The following is a 14,369-nucleotide window of genomic DNA, read 5'->3' on the forward strand; positions in this document are numbered from 1 at the left end:
CTTCTTTTAAACCTCTAACCCAAGTTTTAGTGTGAAATACTTCAGTTTTTTCTAATGTATAAAATATGCTCTAAGAACTGTATTAGAAAAGAGGAGAAGTGTATTTAGTTTTATGATACAGTGTGATTTAGAGGAGAGCAAACTGTTTTTTGTTTGTTTCTGCCTTTAAAAGAGAATCCTATAATAGGAGGATTAAGGAAACAGAAGTACTTTAGGAATCTGGAAACTCAAGCTATCTCCTTACTCTCCTTCAGGCTTCAGAACCTACATACCTAAGACCCTAAACTCAGACTACTACTGTTAATACTGTGACTTAGTTACATTATTGGTTAAATGGACTTATTCTGCATGGTGGTGGAAAACTTAACCATTCAACAGTTCTACAAGAAAATAAATTTAGAGTCCAAACACTTAACTTTAAACAAATTATTAAACTATAATGTTTATAAGCCTGACCTGACTTGACAAATGATCAGTTCCTACCTCGTGCTCGTACTCGACATTCCTCTTCTTCTGCATTTCTGAGTATTTGCTTAGCATGATTCAATGAGGATTCACACTTGAGGAGGTTTTTGACATGTGCAGCCAGTGAATCTACACTGCTACCACCACAATCATCACTCTCTGACACACCTTCTTCTTCTCTGCTATCTGTCAAGCTTGTCTTGGGCGAAGCATATGGAAAGAAGTTTACAAGAACATCAGAAACTGACTCCAAAGAATTACTGTCGCACGAGCAGGAACTGGCATCACTACTTGAGTCACTTTTAATGACAGTCATCAAAGGGATAACAATTTTATTCTCAATGGTTCCACAATATCCTTCAGGTTCAGATCTCATTACGGATTTGGCTGCTCTATATTGTCGAAGAGTTTCATCTAACCTCACTCTGGCTTTGCTTTCTGCTTCTTGTAGAGGACTTCTAACTGTTGTTGAACTAATAAACTCCCAATTCTCAATGCCTCTCTGGCATTTCAGATTTGTCTGTGTGCTACTATCTTTCTGTATGTACTTGTCACTTGGGCTTTCCTCTGTATATGGCAGTCTCTGAGGCAAATCACTATTAAATTCAGCAGCTGTGAGGGGTTCTTTGAAGCAAACCATCTTCTTAGATTGTACAAATGAAATATCATTAACATCTCGGAAAGGGACAAGAGGAGCAGAAAAATTGCATCGTTTCAGTGCTATATTTTCTGCCTCCATTAAAAGGGTCCGAATCTCTTTAAGAGTTTTAGAACTATTGCTTGTATCTTGAATTTCATCAGAGCCAATATCTTCAAAACCTAAAGATTCTGGCTTACTTATTACAACTCTACCAGCAGCCTGAGAACTTAAAGGCATACTACTTGAGATAATACTGGAGTTAGGAGAATCCAAATTATCTATTAGCATTTGAACATGGTCTGAAACAAGTTTCTGCTTCTCACTATGTGAATAAGTACCAGGAGTAACTGTTGATAACCCACTAATTTGATCAGTTTGCCCAAGACCACTTGAGAACATCACAGCATCTTCAGGTAGAGGTCTATCTGGAAAATCCTGTTGGTAGAATATATTTGGTTTCTCTCTGTGTGAAAAGGAACTAGGAGGAGCTGTTGGTAACAGACTTTTCTGGTTAGCTGGTACAGGAACTGTTGAAACCTTCAGTGCATCTTCAGCTAAATGTTTGTCTGGCAATTCCTGTGGGTAGAAAATATTAGATTTCTCTCTGTGGGAAGAGGAACTATAAAGAGGTATTGGTATCCCAGAATTCACATCAGTTGGTTCAGGGACAGGTGAAATCTTCAGAATATCCTCACTTTGATATCTATCTGGCAACTGCTGTTCAAATAAAATAGTGGGCTTTACTCTCTGAGAATAGGAATTATGAAAAACTGTCAGTAATGGAGACTTCTGGTCATCTGATCCAATCACAGTTGAAATTTTGGGTTTTTCTTTTTGTGAGTAGGAACTAGGGGGAGCTGTTAGAAACTCAGTCTTCTGGACATCTGGTAAAATCACAGGTGAAATCGTGAGATTCTCTTTATGTGAGGAAGAGCTAGAAGGTCCTGTTGGTATTTCAGTCTTCTGGTCAACAGGTCCAGGAAGAACGAAAACTTTTAAAGCTTTTTCAGTAACATCTGGAAACTCTTGCTGGTAAAAAATACTGCCCTTCTCTCTGGATGAGTAGGAACTAGAGGGGATTATATGTATCTCAGTCTTCTGGTTAGCTAGTGCAGAAACAGGTGAAACTTTCCAAGTTTCTTCAGTAATATTTGATGACTCCTTCTGGTAAGAAAAGATAGGGTTCTCTCTATGTGAATAGGAAGCGGAGGTCCCAATTTGTAACCCAGTCTTCTGGTCAGCTGGCCCAGGAGCGCCTAAAACTCTTAAAGCACCTTCATTAGGATCTGGCAACTCCTGCTGGTAAGAAATGTTGGGCTTCTCAGTATGTGAGTAAAAAGTAGAGGTTAATGCTGGTATGCCAGTCTTCTGGTCACCTAGTCCAGGAACCTTTAAAACTTTTAAAGCCTCTTGAGTAAGATCTAGCGATTCTTGCTGATAAGAAAAGACGGGATTCTCTGTATGTGAGTAGGAAGTAGAGGTAACTGTTGGTTTTCTGATCTCCTGGTCACCTGGCCCAGAAACAGCTGGAACGTCTACAACTTCTACAGCCAGCTGACTGTCTGACAAAGGCTGTTGGTACAAAATACTTGGCTTCTCTATATGAGAGTATGAGATAGAAGGCGCTGTTGATATCCCAGTTTCTTGGTCTGCTGGTCCAGGAGAAGCTGAAATATTAAGAGCCTCTTCAGTGAGATGTCTATCTGATAAGGCCTGTTCGTAGAAAATAAAAGACTTTCCTCCAAGTGAGTAGGAACTAGAAGATTCTGATGGCAACCCAGTCTTCTGGTCAGCTGGTCCAGGAATAGCTGAAACTCTGAGAGCCTCCTGGGGTACCTGGCTGGCTGTCAAACCCTGTGAATAGAAAATAATGGGTTTCTCTCTATGTGAGTAGGAGCTAGAAGGTTCTGATAGCAGCCCAGTCTTCTGATCAGCTGGTCTAGAAACAGCTGAAACTTTCAGAACCTCCTGAGGTACCTGGCTATCTGTCAAGCTCTGTGGGTAGAAGAGAATGGACTTCTCTTCATGTGAGTAGGAATTAAAAGGTTCTGATGGTAGCTCAGTCTTCTGGTCAGCTGATCCAGGAAGAACTGAAACTTTCAGAACCTCCTGAGGTACCTGGCTATCTGTCAAGCTCTGTGGGTAGAAGAGAATGGACTTCTCTCCATGTGAGTAGGAATTAAAAGGTTCTGGTGGTAGCTCAGTCTTTTGGTCAGCTGGTTCAGGAAGAACTGAAACTTTCAGAGCCTCTTCAAGTAGATGACTGCCTGTCAAGGCCTGTGGGGAAAAACAAATAGGCTCCTCTCTATGTGAGTAGGAAGTAGAGGATACTGTTGGTATTCCAGTCTTCCAGTCAGCTGATCCAGATATGGCTGAAACTTTCAGAGCCTCTTCAGTGAGATGAGTATCTGGTATGATCTGTGGGTAGAAAATAATGGGCTTCTCTCTCTGTGAGTAGGAAGTGGAGGGAACTACTGGTATTCCAATCTTCTCATCAGCTGGTTCAGAAACAGCTGTAATTTTTAGAGCTTCTTGAGGTAGATGACTGTGCGGCAAGCCTTGTGGGTAGAAAATAAAGGGCTTTTCTATATGTGAGTAAGAAGTGGAGGTTACTGTTGATATCTCAGTCTTCTGGTCAGTAGGTCCAGGAACAGGTGAAACCTTCTGAGCCTGTTCAGTTAGATGACTGTCTGGCAACTCTTGTTGGAAGAAAATACTGGTCTCTCTCTCTGTGTAGAAATTAGAGGCTTCTGATGGTAACTCACTCTTTATTTCAGCTGGTCCACAAGCAACTGAAACTTTCAGAGCCTCTTCAGATAGATGACAGCCTGGTAAGACCTGTTGGTAGAAAATACTGGAATTCTCCCTATGTGAGTAAGAACTAGAGGGTACTGTTGGTATCCCAGTCTTTGGGTTACCTGGTCTAGGAGCAGATGAAACTTTCAGAGTCTCGTCAGTTAGATGACTATCTGGTAATACCTGCTGGGAAAAAATATTAGGCTGCTCTCCAAGTGAGTAGGGCCTAGAAGACCCTATTGCTATCCCAGTATTCTGGTCATCTGGTCCAGAAACACCTGGAACTATCTGGGCCTGTTCAGTTAGAGGATTATCTGGCAACTCTTGTTGGTAGAAAAGACAGGGCTTCTCCTTAAGTGAATAGGAAGTAAAGGTTACGGTTGGTATCCCAGTCTTCTGCTCAGCAAATCCAGGAGCAGCTGAAACTTTCTGAGCCTGTTCAATTAGAGGACTATCTGTTAACTCTTGTTGGCAGAAAATATCAGGCTTCTCTCCATGTGAATAGGAAGTAGAGGTTATGGTTAATATCCCAGTCTTCTGCTCACCAGGTCCAGGAGCAGCTGAAACTTTCTGAGCCTGTTCAGGTAGAGGACTCTCTGGTAACTCTTGCTGGCAGAAAATATTGGGCTTCTCTCTATGTGAATAGGAAGCAGAGGTTACAGTTGGTATCCCAGTCCTCTGCTCGGCAGATCCAGGAGCATCTGAAAATTTCAGGGCCTGTTCAGTTAGAGAACTATCTGGCAACTCCTGTTGGAAGAAAATATCAGGCTTCTCTCTATGTGAATAGGAAGCAGAGGTTACGGTTGGTATCCCAGTCTTCTGCTCAGTAGATCCAGGAGCAGCTGAAAATTTCAGGGCCTCTTCGGTTAGAGGACTACCTGGCAACTCCTGTTGGAAGAAAATACTGGGCTTCTCTCTATGGAAATAGGAAGTAGAGGTTATAGCTGGTATCCCAGTCTTCTGCTCAGTAGATCCAGGAGCAGTTGAAATTTTCTGAGCCTGTTCAGTTAGAGGACTCTCTGGTAACTCATGCTGGCAGAAAATATTGGGCTTCTCTCTATGTGAATAGGAAGCAGAGGTTAATGTTGGTATCCCAGTCCTCTGCTCGGTAGATCCAGGAGCAGCTGAAAATTTCAGGGTCTGTTCGGTTAGAGGACTACCTGGCAACTTCTGTTGGAAGAAAATACTGGGCTCCTCTCTATGGAAATAGGAAGTAGAGGTTACAGCTGGTATCCCAGTCTTCTGCTCAGCAGGTCCAGGAACAGGTGATACTTTCTGAGCCTGTTCAGTTAGAGAACTATCTGGTAACTCCTGATGGCAAAAAAGACTGGGCTTCTCTCTATGGGAATAGGGAGTAGAAGTTACCGTTGGTATCCCAGTCTTCTGCTCAGTAGATCCAGGAACTGCTGAAAATTTCAGAGCCTGTTCAAGTAGATGACTTTCTGGCACTGTCTGTTGATAGAAAACTTGGGGACTTTCTCCATATGAGTAGTAAGTAGAGGATGCTGCAGGTACCCTAGTCAACTGGGTACCTAGATCAACTGGTCCAGGAACAGCTGAAACTTTCTGAGCCTGTTCAATTAAATGACTATCTGGCAAGGTCTGCTGATAAAAGATACTGGGCTTCTCTCCAAGTGAGTAGGAAATTGAAGGTAATGTAGGTATCCCAGTGTTTTCATCAGATGGTCCAGAAACAACTGAAACTTTCAAGGCCTGTTCAGTTAGATGACTGTCTGACAACTGCTGCTGGGAGAAATTAACGTGTTTTTCTCTTTCTAAATAGGAAGTAGAAGGTACTGTTGTTTTCTCAGTCCCCTGGTCAGCAGACCCAAGAACAGCTGAAACTTTCAGAGCCTCTTCAGTTAGATAACTGTCTGGCAAGGACTGTGAGTAGAAAATACTGTGTTTCTCTCCAAGTGAGTAGGAACTTGGAAAGACTGTAGGTATGCCAGTCTTCTGGTCAACAGATCCCAGAACAGCCAAAACTTTTGTAGCCTCTTCAGTTAGGTGACTATCTGGCAAGGCACGTAAGTATAAAGTATCGGGCTTCCCTCTTTGTGAGCAGGAACTAGAGGGTACTGTTGATATCCCAGTCTTCTGGTCAGCTAGCTCATGAACAGCTGAAACTTTTAGAGTCTTTTCAGGTATATGACTATCCAATGCTTGTTGGTTGAGTGTATCAGTATGTGGACCAATAGTATTCTCTTGAGGAGACCTTAAAGTCAACTGAGGAAAGTCCTCCGGGAACAAGGATAAATGAGATCCAGTATCTGAATCTCCAGGAGTAGTAGTGATGCCTGGTTTCAAACTGAACTGAGTAACTGTAGCTGTGCCTTCTTTAGACGTATCTCCTAAAAAAAAGAGATTTGTTAATACTAGTACATGTTTTTTTTTTAATTAAGAAACACTTCTTTTATGCATAAAGGAAATAAAGTAAGCTTTCCTTCCTATGACCTTTACACTTCTAGTAGGGAATCCAAATCCTAAGGAAACACTCATCAAAAGAGACAAATATTTATAAAGATATTTCCACACTAATGTAGAAATGATTTAAATAGTCAACAATAGAGTAGTGTTTAAAAACAGCAGCATATCAGGGTGCCTGGGTGGCTCAGTCAGTTAAGTATCCAACTTTGGCTCAGGTCATGATCTCATTGTTCGGGAGTTTGAGCTCCGTGTTGAGCCCTGTGCTGAAGCTTAGAGCCTGGAACCTGCTTCAGATTCTGTGTCTCTCCCCTCTCTCTCTCTGCCCCTCCCTTGTTCATGCTCTGTCTCTGTCTCTCTCAAAATAAATAAACATTAAAAACATAGCAGCATAGCCATTTGATATATTATGTGGATCGTAAAATTTAGATTTTTCAAGAATTTTTAAAGTGATGGGAAAATGCTCTCCAGTCTGGGATTTCACCCTAAGTTATAAACTAATAAGTTAGCCTGTTATTGTGTCATATATGCCAGCAAAAGACAGGAGACTCTTCAATCAGAGACAAAAGACTTTATTCCATGGCATAGCAAAGGATCATCAACCTATTTTCATGGGTTCCCCTTTCCCTCAAGTCCTATGAGGGCCCAGAGGGATACTATACATGCAGTGGGTTTAAATGATTCTTCCAATAAATGCACCCTGAAAAAGATAAATATTTTTAACTATATGAAACTACAAAGTATTTAAAGGTTACACTAAGGATTTTGAACTTAATTCTAGACGGCATGGGGAGCTGTTGATAGATTTGATCAGAACTGTACTGCAGAAATAGAGATTCAAGATGGTTGTGAAGGGAATGCAAAAGTGTAAGTAGCACTAATAGAACTTTCTGCAACAATAGTAATTTCTACATTTGTACAGTAATTCTAACTCTAAATTGCAGTAGAAAGTAAATGACTGCAATACAAATAACAAGATTTGACCAAAAATGCATTTATTCATTTCTTCATTCAAAAAAATTAATGTTTACTTTGTGCCACTCACTGTTCTCGATATAGGAAATAGGAAAATAAAAAGACAAACCTGATACTCTAATTCTGCCTCACAAAGCTTCCATTCTAATAGTAGGAAGCAGATAATAAATGGTAAAACATATAGTATGTGAGATGATGGCAAGATGGCTGATATATATAAGTATTATCTATACAGATCTTCACCTCATAATGGGGTTACATCCCAATAAACCCATCATAAGCCAAACACATAATAAGTCAAAAATACATACAATAATCTAATCTACCAAATATCACAGCTTAGCCTAGCCTAACTTAAACAGAGCATTTACAATGACATAAAACTGGGCAAAATTACCACAGGTCCTAAGTGGTGGACCATCTGCCCTTTACAAAGAAATTAAGATTCAAAGATAAAGATATAAGACTGCTTCTCAATATGGAGATCTTGTAAACTTGCAAAATCTGATCAATACGTGTAGGGTGGGATCTGAAATTTTACATTTCTAACAAGCTCCCTAGTTATGTCCAAAACTTTCAGTCCTCAGACATTTTGAATGGTAGTTAAATAACTTTTTCAGAGTTCTACAGTAAGTGACAAAAACGGGCACTTTAACCTTTTAATTCTAACTCCAAATTCTGAATTCTTTTCACTAAGCTGACTGCTGTTCTAAACCCAAAGGTGAGCTTCAAAAAAGTAGCTAAATATAAAATTAAATGGGTTGAGGAGTAAATTATAAGGTAAGGAAGTAGAGTATCAAGTATTAACTCTTCAAGAAAACTAAAAGAGAAGGAAAGCTGTAATCCGCATAATAACTTGAAAAGGTATATGAATTATGGAAATTTTTGTGAGAAAAAAAGACTCAGAAATTAAAAAAGCAAATAGATTAACAAAGTAAACAACCAATGGCTCAAAGAAGAAATCAAAAACCTTGAAACGAATGAAAACAGAAATACACCAAAACATATGCATACAGTTATAGCATTCTAAGAGGGAAGTTAATAGTGATAAATGCCTACAGCAAGAAATAAGAAAACCTCATCAAATAAACAACCTAACTTTACATCTTTAAGAACCAGAAAAAGAACAAAGTCCAAAGCCAGAGGAAGGAAGAAAACAAGGATCAGAGCAGAAATAAATGAAGTAAAGACTAAATAAAAATTGGAAAAAAAAATCAGTGCAACTAAGATCTGATTATTTTAAAAGATTAACAAGTTGACAAACCTTTAGCTAGAATCACCACCACCACCCCCCACAAACCAGAGAGACACAAATAGATTAAATAATAAAGGAAAAAGGAAATATTACAACTGATACCACAGAAATGCAAAAACTCATAAAAGACTTTCTACACTTTTACACCAACAAATCTGATAACCAAGAAGAAACGTATAACCTGCCAAGACTGAATCATAAAAAAGGAGGAAATCTGAACAGACTAATTACTAGTTAGAAGACTGAATCAGTAATCAAAAGTGTCCCAACTGGGGGGATAGCTCAGGGTAGAGCATTTGACTGCAAAAGCATCACACCAAAAAAAGTCCAGAACCAGATGGCTTCATTGGTGAATTCTACTGAACATTTAAACAATTAATACCAATCGTTCTCTAACTCTTTCAAAAAATAAAAGGGAACACTTCCAAACATGTTCTAGAAAGCCAGCATTACTCTGATGCCAAAACCTAACAAGAAAATTACAAAAAAGTAAAATGACAAGCCAATATCCCTAATGAACGTAGATGCAAAAATCCTCAACAAGATATTAGCAGACCAAATTCAATAATACATTAAAAGAATCATATACAAGATCAAGTAGGATTTATTCTAGGAATGAAAGGATGGCTCAACATCTGCAAATCAATCAATATGATATACCAATATTAACAAAATGAAAGATAAAAATAATGCAATCAGTTCAACAGATATGGAAAAAGGAACTGACAAAATTCAACATCGATTCATGATAAAAAGTCTCAATAAAGAGGGTGTAGAGGGAATATACCTCAACATTATAAAGGCCATATACAATAAGCCCACAGCTAACAGCATACTCAACAGTGATAAATTTAAAGCTCTTCCTCTAACATCATGACAAGATAAGGGTTCCCACTCTCACCACTTTATTCAACAAAGTACTGGAAATCCTAGCCAGAGCAATTAGGCAAGAAAATGGAAGAGAAAAAAGACATCCAAATAGGAAAGGAAGAAGTAAAATTGTCTCTATTTGTAGATGGCATACTATTACATATCAAACTCCTGAAGACTCCACCAGTAAACTGTTAGAACTAAAAAACAAATTCAGTGAAGTTGCAGGTTACAAAATTAACATACAAAATTAGTTATGTTTTTATACACTAAAAAAGAACTATTAAATTAAGAACACAATCCCATTTATAATTACATTTTAAAAAATTACTTAGCAATAAATTTAACCTGGGAGGTGAAAGATCTGCACATTACAAACTACAAGACACTGATGAAAGAAGTGGAAAGATAATCTACACATCTGAGAAGCTCGATGAACTCAATGTAGGATAAACACAGAGATCCACACCAATACATAATCATAATGTTGAAAGACTGAATATCTTGAAAGCAGTAAGAGAAAAGAAATCACATATAGGGGAATGCTAATAAGATTAATAGCTGACTTCTCATCAGAAATAACTAAGGCCAGAAGACTAGGGGAAGACATATTCAGAGTACTAAAACAAAAAGACTGTCCACCAAGAATTCTAAACCCAGCAAAACTACCTTTCAAAAGGATGAAATAAAACATTCCACAAAATTTATTAAGAACTTATCAAACTCAACATCCAAAAAAGCAAATAATCCAGTGAAGAACTGGGCAAAAGACATGAAGAGACACTTTTCCAAAGAAAACATCCAGATGTCTTACAGACACATGAAAAAATGCTCAACATCACCAATCATCAGGCAAATATAAATCAAAATACAATGAGAAACCACCTCACATCTGTCAAAATGGCTAAAATTAACAACTTAGGCAACAACAGATGTTCATGAGGCTGTGGAGAAAAGATGAGCCCTTTTGTACTCCTGGTGGTAATGCAAACTGGTGCAGCCACTCTGGAAAACAGTATGGAGGTTCCTCAAAAAATTAAAAATAGAACTACCATATGACCCAGAAACTGCACTACTAGATTTATCCAAAGGATACAAAAATGCTGATTCAAAGGGACACATGCACCCCAATGTTTATAGCAGCACTATCGACAACAGCCAAAGTACAGTCAGAGCCCAAATGTCCACTGACTAATGAATGGATAAAAAAGATGTGGTATACATGCACAATGGAATATTACTTGACAATCAAAAAGAATGAAATCAAACCATCTGCAACAACATGGATGGAACTAGAGTATATTATGCTAAGCGAAGTAAGTCAGCCAGAGAAAGACAAATATATTCCACTTATATGTAGAATTTAAGAAACAAAACAGATGAACATACAGGAAGGGAAAGAAAAATAAAATAAGATTAAAACAGAGAGAGAGAGAGAGAGAGAGACAAACCATAGGAGACTCTTAAATACAGAAAACAAACTTAGGGTTGCTGGTGGGGTGTTGGGTGAGGAGATGGGCTAAATGGGTAATGGGCATTAAGGAGGGGACTTGTTGGGATGAGCACTGGGTGTTGTATGTAAGTGATGAACCACTAAATTCTATTCCTAAAAGCAATACTACACTATATGTTAACTAACTTGGATTTAAATTTTTTAAAAAATTCCAGTTATACAAAAACTGAGAGAATCTGTTGATAGCAAACCATTATACAAGAAGTACTACAGGAATTCTTCAGGCTGAAAGCAAGTGACACCAGATGGTAAATTAAATTTACAAAACAAAAACAATGCTAGTAAAAATAATTATGTAGGTAACTTCTAAAAGACAACATATTTGCATATTTCTTTTCCTCTCTTCTCTTAGCTGATTTTAAAAGTAATTTTACACAAAGTAGTATGCATATAACTGTATTATTGGGGCTATAATATATAGAAATGTAACATATTTGACAACATCAAAAGGAGGCAGGTAGGAGCAAAGCTGGAGTAAGGAAAGGACACTGGATGATAACAAATCCACAGGAACAAATAAAGAGAATTAAAAATGGTAAATTGGAAAATTGATATAATAAGCTCTATAAATACTTGTTTCCCTTCTCTTAGCTTCTTAAAAATACATAAAATTATGTAAATAAGTATAACAATGTAGCAATGTATTCTTGTCTTTGTAACACATATAGGTATAATATGTATAGTAATTACAGCATGCACAAAAAAGAAGGAATAGAGCTCTACGAGAGTAATGTCTCTGTATCACATTACAATTAAGTTAGTATAAATCAGGTATATATTCTAAGAAGATAAATTTTATAAGCCCTAGAGTAACCACTAGAACATAACTTTAAAAATTAGCTAGAAAATCATTAAAGAAATTTAAATGTCACACCAGAAAATATTGTTCACTAAATGCAATAAAGGGCAATAAAGGCCAAAAAGAACAACAAAAAGATATGAGACATGGAAAACAAAAAGTAAATCAAGCAAATGTACATCCAATCTTAATCAATAATGACACTGAATGTGAATTGATTTAACAATCACATCAAAAGGCAAAGATGGTCAGTCTGGATTTAAGCACACACACACGCACGCACGCACGCACTCACAAGATCCAACTATAAGCTGTTTACAAGAGAAACACTTTAGACCCAAAAATACAAATAGATTCAAGTAAAGAGATGAAAAACATCTATCATACAAGCACCAAGGATAAGAACTGAAGTGTCTATACTGACGTAAGACAAAATAGACCTTAAAACAAAAAAATGTTACAAGAATTAAAGACCATTTATAAAAATAAAAATGTCAATTCATCAGGAATATATAACAAATATAAACATAAATGCACTTAATATCACAGTCTGAAATATATAAAGCAAATATGACAGAAAAAATGATAAAACAGACAAATAATAGTCAGAGACTTCAATATCTTACTTTTGAAAATGGAGAAAACAACTAGGCAGAAGATCAACAAGGTTACAGAAGACTTCAACACTATAAACTCACTGGAACCAAGAGACATGTATAGAACATACCACCTAACAATAGCAGAATGCACATCCTTCTCAAGTGTAAGGCATACATTCTACAGAATAAACTATACACTAAAACATAAAAACAAACCTCAATAAAATTTAAGTGAACTAAAATCATATATAATATGTGTTCCCCCACAAACATAGACTCAAATGAGGTATTAATAACAAAAGGAAATTTACAAATATATAGAAAAGAAATGAGATATTCCCAAATAACCAAGGGGTCAATGAAAACAAATTGCAATGGAAATTAAAAAGATTTTAGAAGAATTAAAACAAAAACACAACAAACCAAAACTATGAGCAGGCTGCTAAAGTATGGAATGGGGAGTGAGTACAAACAGGTGGAGGGTACCTGGGGTAAAAAACATTTTAAAGTTAGAGTGTAGTGAGGATGGTTACCAGAGATAAGGTGGAGTAGGGGGACAGGTTAAATGGATAATAGGGATTAAGCAAGACACTTGTGATGTGCACAGAATGATATATGGAAATGTTGAATCACTATATTGTACACCTGAAACTAATAATACACTGTACGTTAACAAACTGGAATTTAAATAAAAACTTTTAAAAATGAAAATAAAATTACACTGTAGTGATGTCTGCACAACACAGTGAATTGTAAACTTTAAATGTATGAAATGTATTGCATATGAATTACATCTCAAAAAAACTGTTTTTAAAAAAAGCTAATGACAGATAGTTTCAACTTGCATACTAAATATATCATTTCTCCTTCCAAAGCTCTAGCTTAGCTGCTCTTCTTGTATATATTTCAATAATCTTTTAAAAAGAATTTTCTCGTCCAACACGTAAAGAACTTAGAAGCCACATCTGTACCAGAAAAGAGCAAAAGAAACTGAAAATCAACAACTCTTAAATCCATCAGAGAACTGAGTTCACAGGATAAATAACTCCTGAAAACCAGAGAGACAAATACAAAGAGGGATTAATATTAAGAGACCTGAAGGCACTGGAACCAGGAATGGGTAGGAAAAATTAAACTGTAATTAACCAACTGCTAGGGGCTAAGCATAAACTCACTTTAGAGAGAAAAATTCCTTGGGACTCCTGGGTGGCTCAGGTCATGATCTCATGGTTCATTGAGTTTAAGCACCACATCAGGCTCTCTGCAGTCAGTGAAGAGCCACTTAGGCCTCTGTCTCCCTCTCTCTCTCTGCCCCTCTCCCTCACTCTCTCTCAAAAAGAAGCAAACAAACAAAAAATAAAAGCAAAAAAAACCCCAAACAAACCACAAAGCCCAGCTTTAGGGAGGACTCAGATTTTCATGAGCTTTACTTCCAGGGGCCCCACAAGGCTCTCAAGATGAAGACAGGACAAAAATACCCTCATACTCTTGGCAAAGGGTATGACAAAATAACCATTTTAGAAGCTCAGAGCCCTCTATTTTCCATAATAGACTGAACTCAAGGGAAACTATATTACCAGAGCTTCACTGCCTAGGTTTTACTTGAGCTTAACCAACCCGGAAGACGGGAAACACCCAACTCTGACCCCACACCACCCCCAAGCCTTCCTGTTTCACCTAAAGAGAAGAAAAATGCTAAGAAGCACTTGTAAAAGTAGGCTCACTAAAATACTGACACCCAGTCATAGGATTACTATAATGAACTGCCCTCCACACCTTGTCACTACATCAATAAAGCTCCTCTATAATGACAGATTACAAATGATAGAATGGAAGCATGGCTAGGGCTCTATTTAAGGAGTGTCAAGGGAAACCAAAAGACAACAGGGAGACAAAAAACAAGGACACCAGAGGAAATGTTACTGTCTGATAACAGTTACAGCAAATAGTAATACTGCCTAACTTTTAGCCAGTAATCTAAAGCCTCACACCAAAGGCCTATTTACCTGTTATTTTTCCCTAATACATCAAGT

General features: G+C 37.6%; 1 protein-coding gene across 1 annotated transcript in view; it reads right to left on the reverse strand.

Moving 5' to 3' along the window:
- ALMS1 (ALMS1 centrosome and basal body associated protein) overlaps positions 1 to 14,369 on the reverse strand; it is a 130,764-nt gene that overhangs the window by 68,179 nt on the left and 48,216 nt on the right. The window contains exon 8 of the mRNA XM_039256887.1: positions 484 to 6,252. Coding sequence (XP_039112818.1) covers positions 484 to 6,252 — 5,769 coding nt within the window. The remainder of the gene's footprint in view (positions 1 to 483; positions 6,253 to 14,369) is intronic.

This window comes from Hyaena hyaena, unplaced genomic scaffold (assembly GCF_003009895.1).
Source record: "Hyaena hyaena isolate Hyena2069 unplaced genomic scaffold, ASM300989v1 scaffold_591, whole genome shotgun sequence".
NCBI lineage: Eukaryota > Metazoa > Chordata > Mammalia > Carnivora > Hyaenidae > Hyaena > Hyaena hyaena.